At 44.5% G+C, this 18481-nt stretch overlaps 1 protein-coding gene across 2 annotated transcripts in view; it reads right to left on the bottom strand.

The window, feature by feature from the left end:
* Nucleotides 1-929: 929 nt before the first annotated feature.
* Nucleotides 930-18481, bottom strand: part of NDUFV2 (NADH:ubiquinone oxidoreductase core subunit V2) — a 59162-nt gene continuing 41610 nt past the window's right edge. For both annotated transcript variants that reach the window (XM_038746920.1, XM_038746921.1), the window contains one exon: nt 930-1109. In XM_038746920.1, the coding sequence (XP_038602848.1) occupies nt 1016-1109 (94 nt within the window). In that variant the 3' untranslated portion in view covers nt 930-1015. The remainder of the gene's footprint in view (nt 1110-18481) is intronic.

Genomic DNA, 18481 nt, shown 5'->3' with positions numbered 1-18481 from the left:
TAGAGAACCCCAGCCGGTTCGAAACACTAATCTGATTTGGGGAGATTGGCGGGTAATAATTGGAGAAGCAGCGTGGATCAGTGGAAGGAGCCCGGGCTTGGAGTCAGAGGTCATGGGTTCGAATCCCGCCTCCGCCAATCGTCAGCTGTGTGACTTGGGGCAAGTCACTTAACTTCTCTGGGCCTCAGTGCCTCTGTAAAATGGGGATGAAGACTGTGAGCCCCCCATGGGACAACCTGATCACCTTGTAACCTCCCCAGTGCTTAGAACAGTGCTTTGCCCATAGTAAGAGCTAAATAAATGCAATTATTATTATCAATCAATCAATCAATCGTATTGAGCGCTTACTGTGTGCAGAGCACTGTACTAAGCGCTTGGGAAGTACAAGTTGGCAACATATAGACAGTCCCTACCCAACAGCGGGCTCACAGTCTAAAAAGGGGGAGACAGAGAACAAAACCAAAACATACTAACAAAATAAAATAGACTAGATATGTACAAGTAAAATAAATGATAATTGTGGTACTTGTTAAGCGCTTACTATGTGCCAAGCACTGTTCTAAGCACTGGGGCAGATACAAGGTAATCAGGTTGTCCCACCTGGGGCTCACAGTCAACCCCCATTTTACAGATCATCATCATCATCATCAATCGTATTTATTGAGCGCTTACTATGTGCAGAGCACTGTACTAAGCGCTTGGGAAGTACAAATTGGCAACATACAGAGACAGCCCCTACCCAACAGTGGGCTCACAGTCTGAGGTAACTGAGGCACAGAGAAATTAAGTGACTTGCCCAAAGTCACACAGCAGGCAGGTGGCAGAGGCGGAATTAGAACCCGGGACCTTCTGATTCCCAGGCCCGCGCCCTGCCCACTCCGCCGTGCTTTTTGCCAGGGACCCGAGGAAGCACACTACTGATCTAGATGGAGGTGGGTAAATATGTTTTATTAAGTGTACTGGGAGATGTTTTCACCGGTAACGAGCTTTTACACTTAACAAATACCACAGTTACTCAGAGCCCCGCTTGAATCCCAAATCCCGGTCCTTTGGGGGGCTCAGCCAAAGAAGTGAGGCCTCCAGCCGGTTCGCAGGAAAAGCGGCCACTCCTGGGAGGAGGGAAAAAAAAGTCACTGGTTTCATGTCTCACAGCCTTTGTTTACAGAGTGCCACAGTTCATTCATTCATTAAGCGCTCAGTACAGTGCTCTGCACATAGTAAGCGCTCAATAAAGACGATTGAGGATGATTCATTCACTCAATCGTATTTATTATTTAATTAGCATTATATTATTATTATTAATTAATCATTCAATCGTATTTATTATTTAATTATCATTATATTATTATTATTAATTAATTATTCAACCGTATTTATTATTTATTTGTAGAGTGCTACAGTGCATTCATTCATGAAGCGCTTAGTACAGTGCTCTGCACATAGTAAGCGCTCAATAAATACGATTGAGGATGATTCATTCATTCAATCGCATTTATTATTTAATAATAATTATTATATTATTATTAATTAATTATTATTTAATTATTCAATCGTATTTATTATTTATTTGTAGAGTGCTACAGTTCACTCATTCATGAAGCGCTTAGTACAGTGCTCTGCACATAGTAAGCGCTCAATAACTACGATTGATGATTCATTCATTCAATCGTATTCATTATTTAATTATTTTGATATTATTATTAATTAATTATTATTTAATTATTCAATCGTATTTATTATTTATTTGTAGAGTGCTACAGTTCATTCATTCATGAAGCACTTAGTACAGTGCTCTGCACACAGTAAGCGCTCAATAACTACGACTGATGATGATTCATTCATTCAATCGCATTTATTATTTAATTAATTATTATGATATTATTATTATTATTTAATTATTCAATCGTATTTGTTATTTATTTGTAGGGTGCTACAGTTCATTCATTCATTAAGCGCTCAGTACAGTGCTCTGCACATAGTAAGCGCTCAATAACTACGATTGATGATGATTCATTCATTCAATCACATTCATTATTTAATTATTATTATGTTATAATTAATTAATTATTATTTAATTATTCAATTGTATTTATCATTTATTTGTAGAGTGCTGCAGTTCATTCATTAAGTGCTTAGTACAGTGCTCTGCACATAGTAAGCGCTCAATAAATACGATTGAGGATGATTCATTCATTCAATCGCATTTATTATTTAATTATTATTATATTATGATTATTATTATTATTAATTATTTAATTATTCAATCGTATTCATTATTTATTTGTAGAGTGCTACAGTTCATTCATTCATTAAGCGCTCAGTCCAGTGCTCTGCACATAGTAAGCGCTCAACAACTACGATTGATGATGATCCATTCATTCAATCGGATTTACTGAGCGCCTACTGTGTGCAGAGCGCTGTACTAAGCGCTTGGGAAGTACAAGGCAGCAACATACAGAGACGGTCCCTACCCAACAACGGGCTCACAGTCTAGAAGGGGGAGACAGGACAACAAAACAAACCATGTGGACAGGTGTCAAAAGCGTCAGAACAAATAGAATTAAAGCTATATGCCCATCATTAACAAAATAAATAGAATAGTGAATATGTACAACTAAAATAGAGTAATAAATCTGTACAAATATATATATATACAAGGGCTGTGGGGAGGGGAAGGAGGGAGGGCGGGGAGGAGGAGAGGAAAAAGGGGGCTCAGTCTGGGAAGGCCTCCTGGAGGAGGTGAGCTCTCAGTAGGGCTTTGAAGGGAGGATGAGAGCTAGCTTGGCGGATGGGCAGAGGGAGGGCATTCCACGCTTAGAAGCAGCGTGGCTCGGTGGAAAGAGCCCGGGCTTTGGAGTCAGAGGTCATGGGTTCAAATCCCGGCTCCGCCAACTGTCAGCCGTGTGACTTTGGGCAAGTCACTTCATTTCTCTGTGCCTCAGTTCCCTCATCTGTAAAATGAGGATTAAGACTGTGAGCCCCCCGTGGGCCAACCTGATCGCCTTGTAACCTCCCCAGCGCTTAGAACAGTGCTTTGCACATAGTAAGCGCTTAAGAAATGCCATTATTATCATTCCAGGCCAGGGGGATGACGGGGGCCGGGGGTCGACGGCGGGACAGGCGAGAATGAGGTACGGGGAGGAGATTAGCGGCGGAGGAGCGGAGGGTGCGGGAGGGGCTGGAGAAGGAGAGAAGGGAGGTGAGGTAGGAGGGGGCGAGGTGATGGACGGCCTTGAAGCCGAGAGTGAGGAGTTTTTGCCTGATTTGTAGGTTGACAGGCAGCCACTGGAGATTTTTGAAGAGGGGAGTAACATGCCCAGAGCGTTTCTGCACAGAGATGATCCGGGCAGCAGCGTGAAGTATAGACTGAAGTGGGGAGAGACAAGAGGTTGGGAGATCAGAGAGGAGGCTGATGCAGTAATCTAGTTGGGATAGGATGAGAGACTGAACCAGCAAGTATTTCTCGCCAGGCCCTGTACTAAGCGCTGGGATGGTATTTGTTAAGTGCTTACTTTGTGCCAGGCACTATACTAAGCGCTGGGGCAGATACAAGCAAATCGAGTTGGACCCAGTCGCTGTTCCATATAGGGCTGTCTCAATCCCCATTGTACAGATGAGGTAACTGAGGCCCAGAAAAGGGAAGTAACTTGCCCACGGTCACCCAGCGGACAAGTGGCGGAGCCGGGATTAGAATCCACGGCGTTCTGATTCCCGGGCCCGTGCTCTAGCCACTACCGCCACGCTGCTTCTCTAAGTCAGAGACTTTCGGAAAAGGAAGTCTTGAAGGTAAAAATGTATTGGATTGTTTAAGCCAAGACTAAGTAGAAAAGAAAGCAGTCCAGTTGGGAGAGGATGAGAGATTGAACCAGAAAGGTAGCGGTTTGGAGGGAGAGGAAAGGGCGGATCTTGGCGATGGGGCGGGGGTGAGACCGGCAGGGTTTGGTGACGGATTGGATATGTGGGGTGAACGAGACAGCGGAAATATGGTAAATATTGAAGCGCGATTTACCAAAAGGTTATTTGAGGGTGAATATGCCATGAGAACAATAGAATATATTTATTCAGCATTTAAGAATGAAGGAACAAAACAGTCTATTAAAGACTTGGGCTGCACATTAATTCCACAAAGGGGTTTCAGTCAAGATAAAGGACTCTATCTTCCTTTTAAAAACCCCAAAGCGACTGAGCTTGATTTACAATTGATATTCACTTGCTGAAATCAGCTTTTTACCTTCTAAATGTAATAGACAATGCAGTTGCAAGCGCTAACCCAACACATTCACTAAACGGGTCATTTGTTAAGCACTTACTATGTGCCAACCTCTGTTCTAAGTGCTGGGGTAGATACAAGATGATCTCACATGGGCTCACAGTCTGAAGTAGGAGGAAGAACAGGTATTAAATCCCCATTCTGCGGATGAAGGAACTGAAGCACAGAGAAGTTATGTGCCTTGCCCAAAGTCACAGAGCAGGTAAGTGTGGAGCAGGATTAGAACCCAGATCCTCTGACCCCCCAGGCCCTTGCCAGTTCCACTAGGCCACTAAAAGGGAGAAGTTACATGATGACTTTTCCTGATGCCCATTCTTAGTGCTCTGACCAATTCCCACCTACGGTCCACTTAATCTCTGCATTTCTACTATAGCCAGACGTTATTTTTTTGAGCTCAAAGTATTTTTTTTAACTAACGCAAACATCATCAACTATTGATCACCACATTCAACTTTAGCATAAAAAAGCACCTTCAAAAATGGAATTTTCAGTTAGTGCAAAAAGCTGCTAAGGGGCTTTTGAACACTGCTTGTCTGTCTCTATATGTTGCCAACTTGTACTTCCCAAGCGCTTAGTACAGTGCTCTGCACACAGTAAGCGCTCAATAAATACGATTGATGATGATGATGATGATAGTAAGCGCTTAACAAATACCATTCATTATTATTACCAAGAGCTTTTCTCCAAATTAATAAAACCCCTCAGAAAGGAACAGGTTAAAATTTAATAAATCTAAAACAAAAAACAGGAACAAAAAAAAGTTGTCTGCCTTGCTACTGTACAAAGCTTTATAATCTCGTATTATTTTCAGCTGCCAAGCCAACCCCAATTCCTTATGATTTTAGGCTTAAAATGAATTACTGGTCCCTACTTCCAACTTCATTGTTGTTAAAAGTCTATTTTAGATTAAATGATTACCCTGCTTTTAAATCAGTTAAGAACTATTTATGTTTGGGCCTCTTATAATAATTATGGTATTTGTTAAGCGCTTACTATGTGCCAAACACTGTTCTAAGCACTGGAGGGGTTACAAGACGATCAGGTTGTCCCACGGGGGGCTCACAGTCTTCATCCCCGTTTTACGGATGAGGTAACTCAAGCCCAGAGAAGTTAAGTGACTTGCCTGAAGTCACACAGCTGACAAGTGGTGGAGCCGGGATTAGAACACATGACCTCTGACTCCCAAGCCTGTGTTCTTACCACTAAGCCGCACTGCTTCTCTTCTTTCTTGTGAACTAATTTTTCAAGGGCCGGAATTGTTCCCTTGACTTATGTTGCCAACTTGTACTTCCCAAGCGCTTAGTACAGTGCTCTGCACACAGTAAGCGCTCAATAAATACGATTGATTTTGTACGGGCCTAGTATGATGCTGCCAATACAGTTGGCCAACAACACCTTGACCACGGAGCCTACAACTTTTCCCTGAAGCAGTGTGGCCTAGTTAAAACAACACAGGTCCAGAAGTCAGAGGACCTGAGTTCTAATCCTGGCTCCCCCTCATACGCGGTGTGAGCTTGGGCCAGTCTATGAAATTCTCTGGGCCTCAGTTTCCTCAATTGTACAATGGGGATTCAGTACCTGTCCTCCCTCCTACTTAATAATAATAATAATGGCATTTATTAAGCGCTTACTATGTGCAAAGCACTGTTCTAAGCACGAGGTTACTCCTACTTAATAATAATAATTATGGCATTTATTAAGTGCTTACTATGTGCAAAGCACTGTTCTAAGCGCTGGGGAGGTTCCAAGACGATCAGGTTGTCCCACGTGGGGCTCACAGTCTTCATCCCCATTTTACAGATGAGGTGACTGAGGCACCGAGAAGTTAAGTGACTCGCCCAAAGTCACACAGCTGACAATTGGCGGAGCTGGGATTTGAACCCATGACCTCTGACTCCAAAACCCGTGCTCTTTCCACTGAGCCACGCTGCTTCTCAGCTGCTTACTACGGCTACTTAGACTGCGAGCCCCATGTGGAACAGGAATGCTCAGTACCTGTCCTCCCTCCTACTTAATAATAATAATAATGGCATTTATTAAGCGCTTACTATGTGCCAAGCACTGTTCTAAGCGCTGGGGAGGTTACAAGGTGATCAGGTTGTCCCACGTGGGGCTCACATTCTTCATCCCCATTTTACAGATGAGGTGACTGAGGCACAGAGAAGTTAAGTGACTCGCCCAAATTCACACAGCTGACAATTGGCGGAGCCGGGATTTGAAGTAAGCGCTCAATAAATACGATTGAATGAATCCCCCCCTTCCCTTCCCCATAGCACCTGTATATATATTTGTACGTATTTATTACTCTATTTTATTTGTACATATTTATTTTATTTTGTTAGTATGTTTGGTTTTGTTCTCTGTCTCCCCCTTCTAGACTGTGAGCCCGCTGCTGGGTAGGGACCGTCTCTATATGTTGCCAACTTGGACTTCCCAAGCGCTTAGTACAGTGCTCTGCACACAGTAAGCGCTCAATAAATACGATTGAATGAATGAATGAATGAATAATGGCATTTATGAAGCGCTTACTATGTGCAAAGCACTTCGAAGCGCTGGGGAGGTTACAAGGTGATCAGGTTGTCCCACGTGGGACTCCCAGTCTTCAGCAGCGTGGCTCAGTGGAAAGAGCCCGGGCTTTGGAGTCAGAGGCCATGGGTTCGAATCCCGGCTCCGCCACATGTCTGCTGTGTGACTTTGGGCAAGTCACTTCACTTCTCTGTGCCTCCTCTGTAAAATGGGGATGAAGACGGTGAGCCCCACCGTGGGACAACCTGATCACCTTGTAACCTCCCCAGTGCTTAGAACAGTGCTTTGCACATAGTAAGCGCTTAATAAATGCCATTATTTTTCTTTTAGACCGTGAGCCCACTGTTGGGTAGGGACTGTCTCTATATAGGCCTTCCCAGACTGAGCCCCTTCCTTCCTCTTCCCCTCATCCCCCTCTCCATCCCCCCCATCTTACCTCCTTCCCTTCCCCACAGCACCTGTATACATGTATATATGTTTGTACGTATTTTTTACTCTATTTATTTATTTATTTTATTTGTACATATCTATTCTATTTATTTTATTTTGTTAGTATGTTTGGTTTTGTTCTCTGTCTCCCCCTCTTAGACTGTGAGCCCACTGTTGGGTAGGGACTGTCTCTATATGTTGCCAGCTTGTACTTCCCAAGCGCTTGGTACAGTGCTCTGCACATAGTAAGCGCTCAATACGATTGATAATATAATGTTGCCAATTTGTACTTCCCAAGCGCTTCGTACAGTGCTCTGCACACAGTAAGCGCTCAATAAATACGATTGATGATGATGTTGCCAATCTGTACTTCCCAAGCGCTTCGTACAGTGCTCTGCACGCAGTAAGCGCTCAATAAATACGATTGATGATGATGTTGCCAATTTGTACTTCCCAAGCGCTTCGTACAGTGCTCTGCACGCAGTAAGCGCTCAATAAATACGATTGATGATGATGTTGCCAATTTGTACTTCCCAAGCGCTTCGTACAGCGCTCTGCACACGGTAAGCGCTCAATAAATACGACTGACGATGCTGATGATCCCCATTTTACAGATGAGGCCACTGAGGCCCAGAGAAGTGACTTGCCCAAAGTCACACAGCTGACAAGCGGCGGAGCTGGGATTTGAACCCGTGACCTCCGACGCCAAAGCTCAGGCTCTTTCCACTGAGCCAAGAGGACCGTGGCTAGGCAGTTGGCCCGGGAGGCCTCAACCGGTCCTCGCTACCACCGGGCTGGACACTTCCGTCGGCCATTTCTTCGGCATTTTCAGGATTTCACCGTTCCTTCCTTGGCCGTCGCCACCTTCTTCTTGGATTGGGAGCCGAGGCTAATCCAGGAACCTGGCCAAATTCCCGCCGGTGTATTCTTTCCCGCTGAACGGAGCAGATGCTACAACTACGGGGGGAAAAAGGGACGGCCTACGGGCTGGAGAACACATGCTTGAGCACTTTCTGTCCGGGTGATGATGGCCCGCACCCTTTCTCACTGGATTACCGCTAATCTCCTCACCGTACCTCGTTCTCGCCTCTCCCGCCGTCATCCCCCTCCCTTCAAGGCCCTGCTGAGAGCTCACCTCCTCCAGGAAGCCTTCCCAGACTGAGCCCCTTCCTTCCTCTCCCCCTCGTCCCCCTCTCCATCCCCCCCATCTTACCTCCTTCCCTTCCCCACAGCACCTGTATATATGTACATATGTTTGTACATATTTTTACTCTATTTATTTATTTATTTATTTATTTTGTTTGTACATATCTATTCTATTTATTTTATTTTGTTAGTATGTTTGGTTTTGTTCTCTGTCTCCCCCTTTTAGACTGTGAGCCCACTGTTGGGTAGGGACTGTCTTTATATGTTGCCAATTTGTACTTCCCAAGCGCTTAGTACAGTGCTCTGCACATAGTAAGCGCTCAATAAATACGATTGATGATGATGATGATGATCCCCCGGGCCTGGAATGCCCCCAATCCCTCTGCCCCTCCGCCAAGCTAGCTCTCTTCCTCCCTTCAAGGCCCTGCTGAGAGCTCACCTCCTCCAGGAGGCCTTCCCAGACTGAGCCCCTTCCTTCCTCTCCCCCTCGCCCCCCCCCTCCATCCCCCCATCTTACCTCCTTCCCTTCCCCACAGCACCTGTATATATGTATATATGGTTGTACATATTTATTACTCTATTTATCTTACTTGTACATTTCTATCCTATTTATTTTATTTTGTTGGTATGTTTGGTTCTGTTCTCTGTCTCCCCCTTTTAGACTGTGAGCCCACTGTTGGGTAGGGACTGTCTCTATGTGTTGCCAATTTGTACTTCCCAAGCGCTTAGTACAGTGCTCTGCACATAGTAAGTGCTCAATAAATACGATTGATTGATTGATTGATTGATTACCCCTGGGCCTAACAGCTGATAGGAAAAAGGGGTCCATCTGTGGTCACCTCCCACTGGGCCTTCACCCGTTCAGTACAGCATCACTCAGTTTGACACTCGGACTAGCTCAGAAAGGGCATCTGTTTAAACAGAGACCAAAGAACAGCAGCAACACAAAGATACACCATTATCCGATCCACAAGCAGACAACAGCGTGGCTCAGTGAAAAGAGCATGGGCTTTGGAGCCAGATCATCATCATCAATCGTATTTATGGAGCGCTTACTGTGTGCAGAGCACTGTACTAAGCGCTTGGGCAGTACAAGTTGGCAACACATAGAGACAGTCCCTACCCAGCAGTGGGCTCGCAGTCTAAAAGGGGGAGACAGAGAACAAAACCACATATACTAACAAAATAAAATAAATAGAATAGATATGTACAAGTAAAATAAATAAATCATCATCATCATCATCATCAATCGTATTTATTGAGCACTTACTATGTGCAGAGCACTGTACTAAGCGCTTGGGAAGTACAAATTGGCAACATACAGAGACAGTCCCTACCCAACAGAGGGCTCACAGTCTAAAATAAATAAATAGAGTAATAAATATGGACAAACATATATACATGTATACAGGTGGTGTGGGGAAGGGAAGGAGGTAAGATGGGGGGGATGGAGAGGGGGACGAGGGGGAGAGGAAGGAAGGGGCTCAGTCTGGGAAGGCCTCCACTTGTCTGCTGTGTGACTTTGGGCAAGTCACTTAACTTCTCGGTGCCTCAGTTTCTTCATCTGAAAATGGGGATTAAGACCGTGAGCCCTACATGGGACAACCTGATAACCTTGTATCTACCAGCGCTTAGAACAGTGCTTGGCACACAGGAAGCGTTTAACAAATACTATGAAGCAGCGTGGCTTAGTGGATAGAGTGCGGGCCTGGAAGTCAGAGGGCGTGGGTTCTAATCCCACCTCCGCCACTTGTCTGCTGTGTGACCTTGGGCAAGTCACTTAACTTCTCTGCGCCTCAGTTACCTCACCTGTAAAATGGGGATGAAGACTGTGAGCCCCATGTGGGACAACCTGATTATCCTGTCTACCCTTGTGCTTAGAACAGTGCTTGGCACATAGTAAGCACTTAACAAATACCATCATCACTTATTATATCTCCTATGTATATAGATAGAGAAGCAGCAGCATCTGCAGCATAATAATAATAATAATAATGATGGCATTTGTTAAGTGCTCACTATGTGCAAAGCATGTTCTAAGTGCTGGGGAGATACAATAATAATAACGATGGCATTTATTAAGCGCTTACTGTGTGCAGAGCACTGTACTAAGCGCTTGGGAAGTCCAAGTTGGCAACTTATAGAGACAGTCCCTACCCAGCAGTGGGCTCACAGTCTAAAAGGGGGAGACAGAGAACAAAACCGAACATACTAAGAAAATAAAAAGACTGCAAGCCTCCTGTTTATTGTCTTGGCTCAACTACTAGATCCAAGTGTCTTAAGCACATATGTGCTCTGCACATAGTAAGCGCTCAATAAATACGATTGATTGATTGATTGATTGATTAAGCAGATCTGGCTAAAGTAGGTGGGCAGGAAGACCGCCCATTCCCCACAGTTAAGCCTTTCCACTTTGCCTCCCTGCCAGGCAAAGTGGAACTGTTTGGATGCAAAGCTACCACTGCCCCCGCCTCCCAATTACCCGACATCTCTCTTCCCGTTTGTGTAGAATTACAAATTCACAATTGCAAATGGGAATAACTGATAAAGGCTTCTGAAAAGCATTTTTGGGGCCACCTTTGAGATGCCACCACTTCCTAAATCAGCAACAAAACGGTCTTAATACCCTATTCAAGAAGTACTGAAACTGTTTTTTCCTTGGCGCTGCATCATCATCAATCGTATTTATTGAGCGCTTACTGTGTGCAGAGCTCTGTACTAAGCGCTTGGGAAGTACAAGTTGGCACCACATAGTGACAGTCCCTACCCAACAGTGGGCTCACAGTCTAAAAGGGGGAGGCAGAGAACAAAACCAAATATACTAACAAAATAAAATAAATAGAATAGATATGTACAAGTAAAATAGAGTAATAAATATGTACAAACATATATACATATATACAGGTGGTGTGGGGAAGGGAAGGAGGTAAGATGGGGGGATGGAGAGGGGGGCGAGGGGGAGAGGAAGGAAGGGGCTCAGTCTGGGAAGGCCTCCTGGAGGAGGTGAGCTCTCAGTAGGGCCTTGAAGGGAGATGTCATGGGTTCTAATCCCGGCACCACCACTTGCCAGCTGTGTGACTTTGGGCAAGCCACTTCACTTCTCTGTGCCTCAGTTACCTCATCTGTAAAATGGGGGTTACGAGTGTGAGCCCCACGTGGGACAACCTGATCACCTTGTGTCCCCCCACCCCCCAGCACTTAGAACAGTGCTTCACACACAGTAAGCGCTTAAACACCATCATCATCAAAATAATAAGAATAATTAGGGGAGCAGCGTGGCTCAGTGGAAAGAGTGCGGGATTCGGAGTCAGAGGTCGTGGGTTTGAATTCTGGCCACTTGTCAGCTGTGTGACCTTGGGCAAGCCACTTAACTTCTCTGTGCCTCAGTTCCCTCATCTGTAAATTGGGGACTAAGACTGTGAGCCCCACGTGGGACAACCTGATCCCCTTGTAACCTCCCCGGTGCTTAGAACAGTGCTTTGCACATAGTAAGCGCTTAATAAATGCCATCATTATTATTATTATTATTGTACCTCCCCAGCACTTAGAACATGCTTTGCACATAGTAAGCACTTAACAAATGCCATCATTATTATTATTATCTCCCTTCAAGGCCCTGCTGAGAGCTCACCTCCTCCAGGAGGCCTTCCCAGACTGAGCCCCTTCCTTCCTCTCCCCCTCGTCCCCCTCTCAATCCCCCCATCTTACCTCCTTCCCTTCCCCACAGCACCTGTATATATGTATAGATGTTTGTACATATTTATTACTCTATTTATTTTACTTGTACATTTCTTTCCTATTTATTTTATTTTGTTGGTATGTTTGGTTTTGTTCTCTGTTTCCCCCTTTTAGACTGTGAGCCCACTGTTGGGTGGGGACTGTCTCTATGTGTTGCCAATTTGTACTTCCCAAGTGCTTAGTACAGTGCTCTGCACACAGTAAGCGCTCAATAAATACGATTGATTGATTGATTGATTGATTGATTGATCTGAGACAGAAAATAAAAGCCTGATTGCTCAGAGCCCCCATTTTGGGAGGACGCGTTAAAATGAGGCTTGGGTCCAGTCTGCTGTACTCTACCGTAAAGAAACTCCTCAATCTTGTTACTTCTTCTTCGGCTTTACGGAATAGCCCGGCTATATATAGCTTTCTCTTTCCTACCCGGTGGACACTGGAATTTCGGCCAGCTTTCTGTCCATCCATCAACAGCGGCGGTGTTTGTTAAGCAGCTACCCTACAGAGCACAGCACTGGACTTGCGGGGACAGAAAGTTGCAGTAAAAAGATGAGGTTGAGGCTGCAGATCCTTCTAATATATCATGATGGCATTTGTTAAGCGCTTACTATGTGCACAGCACTGTTCTAAGCGCTGGGAGGGGATCAAGTTGCCCCACGTGGTGCTCCCAATCTTAATCCCCATTTGACAGATGAGGTAACAGGCTCAGAGAAGTTAATCAATCAATCAATCGTATTTATTGAGCGCCCACTGTGTGCAGAGCACTGTACTAAGCGCTTGGGAAGTACAAGTTGGCAACATATAGAGACAGTCCCTACCCAACAGTGGGCCCACGGTCTAAAAGGGGGAGACGGAGAACAAAACCAAACATACCAACAAAATAAAATAAATAGAATAGATATGTACAAGTAAAATAAATAGAGTAATAAATATGTACAAACATATATACATGTGCTGTGGGGAAGGGAAGGAGGTAAGATGGGGGGGATGGAGAGGGGGACGAGGGGGAGGGGAAGGAAGTTAAGTGACTTGCCCAAGTTCACACAGCAGACATGTGACAGGGTCAGGATTCGAACCCATGACCTCCGACTCCAAAGCCCGCGCTCTTTCCACCGAGCTATGCTGCTTCGGGCAGGGAACATTTCTGCTGTACTCTCCCAAGTGCTTAGTACAGTGCTCTGCATACAGTAAGTGCTCAATAAATATGATTGACTGACTGATCTGGGGGATGGGGACCGTGCCTGTTCTGATTATGTTGCAACTACCCCAGCAAGATAGTGTTTCCCACAGTAAGCGCTTAACAAATATCACTATTAATAATAATAATAACGATGGCATTTATTCTAAGTGCTGTTCTAAGTGCTGGGGAGGGAGCAAGGTGATCAGGTTGTCCCATGGGGGGCTCACAGGCTTAATCCCCATCTTACAGATAAGGTAACTGAGGCACGGAGAAGTTAAGTGACTTGCCTTTGGACTCTCGAGTGAATATGAGCAGAGGCCCCTGACGACCTCAAAAGATGGCCCTAGCATCAATCAATCAATCAATCAATCGTATTTATTGAGCGCTTACTATGTGCAGAGCACTGTACTAAGCGCTTGGGAAGTACAAATTGGCAACACATAGAGACAGTCCCTACCCAACAGTGGGCTCACAGTCTAAAAGGGGGAGACAGAGAACAGAACCAAACATACCAACAAAATAAAATAAATAGGATAGAAATGTACAAGTGAAATAAATAAATAAATAAATAAATAGAGTAAAAAATATGTACATCAGAAACCGGTTGCCTTTGAATTCCGCCACGAATGCTTGATGTCAAATAAGTGTGCGTGTTATTTGAATGAAAATGGTATCCAGTGCATCCGTCAAAACGGTTGAGGGATAGGGAGGGGAGAACAATGAAAGCACCGGCTTTTACAGAGTGAAGTACATATTTCACTCTGTAAAATATATGTACAATATATTGTACATATTTTTTACCCTATTTATTTATTTATTTTATTTGTACATATCTATTCTATTCATTTTATTTTGTTGGTACGTTTGGCTTTGTTCTCTGTCTTCCCCTTTTAGACTGTGAGCCCACTGTTATTACTCTATTTATTTATTTATTTATTTATTTATTTTACTTGTACATTTCTATCCTATTTATTTTATTTTGTTGGTATGTTTGGTTCTGTTCTCTGTCTCCCCCTTTTAGACTGCGAGCCCACTGTTGGGTAGGGACTGTCTCTGTGTGTTGCCAATTTGTACTTCCCAAGCGCTTAGTACAGTGCTCTGCACATAGTAAGCGCTCAATAAATACGATCGATTGATTGATTGATTGATTATTTTGTTAGTACATTTGGTTTTGTTCTCTGTCTCCCCCTTTTAGACTGTGAGCCCACTGTTGGGTAGGGACTGTCTCTATATGTTGCCAGTTTGTACTTCCCAAGCGCTTAGTACAGTGCTCTGCACATAGTAAGCGCTCAATAAATACGATTGATGATGATGATGATGAAGTCACTGGAGCCTTTCTGTTCATGTTCTCCGCATTACCCTTCATAGTGGGGGGCTGACTTGTTTCAGATGCCCATCTTAATGGAGAGAATACTCATTTCAAAAGCTGCCAAGCCTTTCTAGTTCCACCGAGTGCAAATTTAACACGAGCTCCTCGATACCCACGGAAAAGGCGATTTGAGCCTCTTTAGTGAAAGATACCAGTTAAAACTTTTTCCACTCTAGATCCGCGGCTCAAATTCAGCCCATTTCAATAGGTCCAAGGGCAGCGTGGCTCAGTAGAAACAGCCCGGGCTTGGGAGCCGGAGGTCACGGGTTCTAATCCCAGCTCCGCCTCCTCTGCTGTGTGACCTTGGGCAAGTCACAATTTCTCTGAGCCTCAGCTACCTCGTCTGTAAAATGGGGATTAAGACTGTGAGCCCCACGCGGAACAACTTGATCACCTTGTATCCCCCTCAGCACTTAGAACAGCGGTTTGCACAACAGTAAGCACTTAACAAATGCCATCATTACTAGTAAATGGAATCCTGAATCTAATAGCTCCTAGCGTGCCTCAGTGGAAAGAGCACGGGCTTCGGAGTCAGAGGTCATGGGTTCTAATCCCGGCTCCGCCACTTGTCAGCTGTGCGACCTTGGGAAAGTCACTTCACTTCTCTGGGCCTCAGTTACCTCATCTGTAAAATGGGGATGAAGACTGTGAGCCCCATGTGGGACAACCCGCTTACCCTGTATCCTCCCCAGCACTTAGAACAGTGCTTTGCACATAGTAAGCGCTAAACAAATGACATTATTATTATTATTATTATTATTATTATTATTATTATTATTATTATTATTATTATTAGGTCCTCTCCTCCCTTAGGGCTGTTTTTTTTTTCCAGAATGCAGGCTGGGAAAAGCCCCTGTTCACTAGGATGGGTGGAGGGAACTAGCCCTTTGAAACAGGTGATTACATTTCTAAATAAACTGGCTGGGGGGTGTGGGGTTGGAGGGGAAAGGAATGCTGCATGGCACAGTGGAAATGCTTTGCTTCAGGTAATTACACAGATCCTTACTTTCCTCCCATTTCATTTTGATTTCTTTATGTCTGCTCGGGGGATTTTTTTTGTGTGGGGAAGGAGGGGGCTTTGATTTAGTTTACCTGGGGATTATTTGACTTTACTTTTCCATTGTTTTCGTAAAAAAGCAGGTAAAGACTCCCTCCTCCTGCTTCTAACTAAAGCTAACCTGAGTGCCGTACTTAATAATAATAATAATAATAATACTTAACAAATGGCTTACGAAAAATTGGCAAGGACACAGGATCTTGGTCGTGCCCTTGGTTGATATTGTGCCCCAAGACTCCGTCAGCACTTCTTGCTGGCTGCCTTACTGCTCTGCCCAGGGGGATCGGATGAGTGTGTGAGGATTTGAGTAACGTTGTAATACTCAATGTTGTACTACTCAAATACCCTTCTAGACTGTGAGCCCACTGTTGGGTAGGGACCGTCCCTATATGTTGCCAACTTGGACTTCCCAAGCGCTTAGTACAGTGCTTAGTACAGTACAGTAAGTGCTCAATAAATAAGATTGAATGAATGAATGAATGATGGCCTAGCATAAACCACCACTACAGAATAATCAAGGGCCTGTGCTGGCAAAGGAATGTTTCCCCTTCCCCCATTCATCATCATCATCATCAATCGTACTTATTGAGCGCTTACTATGTGCAGAGCACTGTACTAAGCGCTTGGGAAGTACAAATTGGCAACATATAGAGACAGTCCCTACCCAACAGTGGGCTCACAGTCTAAAATGGGCTCACATTCCTAAAATCCTGGGAAATGTAGGTAGCCCCAATTAGGTTGGTTGACAAGAGAAAGGGGAGTCCATCAACAGCATCTTTGCTGATGCTCATCCTAAACAGCAAGGAGATACGGTAAATAGTAAGAGATATCTAGACGGTAGGCTCTTAACAGTAGGCACTTAACAAATACCATCATTATTATTATTATTATTCTCTGGGCCTCAGTTCCCTCATCTGTAAAATAAGGATTAAGATTGTGAGCCCCATGAGGGACAGGGAACGTGCCCGCTAATTCTGTTGTGTTGTACTCTCCCAAGCGCTTAGTACAGTGCTCTGCACACAGTAAGCACTCAAACACCACTGACTGATTGAATCCACTTGTGTGTGAGACTGAGAGACAATCTCACCATCAGCAGCATCACTTTTAAACACCAGGGATAGGTTGAAATATGCATACCTATAAAACAGATGGGGAAAGTGAATGCTTTTTACATTGTAAGGTAGAGTCTTCCTCTTAAGGTTGAGGTGGGTTCTTCCTCTTAAGGTTGAGCCACTGGCCTAGTACATGAATGTTACTACTGTCTAGCCCACTGTTGGGTAGGGACTGCCTCTTTATGTTGCCAACTTGTACTTCCCAAGCGCTTAGTGCAGTGCTCTGCACACAGTAAGCGCTCAATAAATACGACTGATGATGATGATGATGATGATTAAGTTACTGGAGCAGTTAATCTAAAGCTTTGTGGAAAACGGAGAAGCAGCAAGGCCTAGTGGAAAGTGCACGGGCCTGGGAATCAGGAGGACCTGCATTCTAATCCTGGTTCTTCCACTTGTCTGCTGTGAGACCTTGAGCAGGTCAACTCACTTCTCTGTGCCTCCGTTCCCTCATCTGGAAAATGGGGACACGGACTGTGTCCAACCTGATTATCTTGCATTTACTCCAGCGATTAGAACAATGCCTGGCATACAGTAAGCACTTAACAAATACCATTATTATTATTATTATTCTCTGGGCCTCAGTTCCCTCATCTGTAAAATAGGGATTAAGATTGTGAGCCCCATGAGGGACAGGGAACGTGCCCGCTAATTCTGTTGTGTTGTACTCTCCCAAGCGCTAAGTACAGTGCTCTGCACATAGTAAGCACTCAAACACCACTGACTGATTGAATCCACTTGTGTGTGAGATTGAGAGACAATCTCACCATCAGCGGCATCACTTTTAAACACCAGGGATAGGCTGAAATATGCATACCTATAAAACAGATGGGGAAAGTGAATGCTTTTTACATTGTAAGGTAGAGAGCCTTCCTCTTAAGGTTGAGGTGGGTTCTTCCTCTTAAGGTTGAGCCACTGGCCTAGTACATGAATGTTACTACTGTCTAGCCCACTGTTGGGTAGGGACTGTCTCTTTATGTTGCCAACTTGTACTTCCCAAGCGCTTAGTACAGTGCTCAGCACACAGTAAGCGCTCAATAAATACGATTGATGATGATGATGATGATGATGATTAAGTTACTGGAGCAGTTAATCTAAAGCTTTGTGGAAAACGGAGAAGCAGCAAGGCCTAGTGGAAAGTGCACGGGCCTGGGAATCAGGAGGACCTGCATTCTAACCCTGGTTCTGCCACTTGTCTGCTGTGTGACCTTGAGCAAGTCAACTCACTTCTCTGTGCCTCCGTTCCCTCATCTGGAAAATGGGGACACGGACTGTGTCCAACCTGATTATCTTGTATTTACTCCAGCGATTAGAACAGTGCCTGGCATACAGTAAGCACTTAACAAATACCATTATTATTATTATTATTCTCTGGGCCTCAGTTCCCTCATCTGTAAAATAGGGATTAAGATTGTGAGCCCCATGAGGGACAGGGAACGTGCCCGCTAATTCTGTTGTGTTGTACTCTCCCAAGCGCTTAGTACAGTGCTCTGCACACAGTAAGCACTCAAACACCACTGACTGATTGAATCCACTTGTGTGTGAGACTGAGAGACAATCTCACCATCAGCGGCATCACTTTTAAACACCAGGGATAGGCTGAAATATCCATACCTACAAAACAGATGGGGAAAGTGAATGCTTTTTACATTGTAAG

This window comes from Tachyglossus aculeatus, chromosome 5 (genome assembly GCF_015852505.1).
Source record: "Tachyglossus aculeatus isolate mTacAcu1 chromosome 5, mTacAcu1.pri, whole genome shotgun sequence".
Lineage (NCBI taxonomy): Eukaryota > Metazoa > Chordata > Mammalia > Monotremata > Tachyglossidae > Tachyglossus > Tachyglossus aculeatus.
The sequence above is the reverse complement of the archived record's forward strand: the minus strand, read 5'-3'. Positions and strand labels throughout refer to the sequence as shown.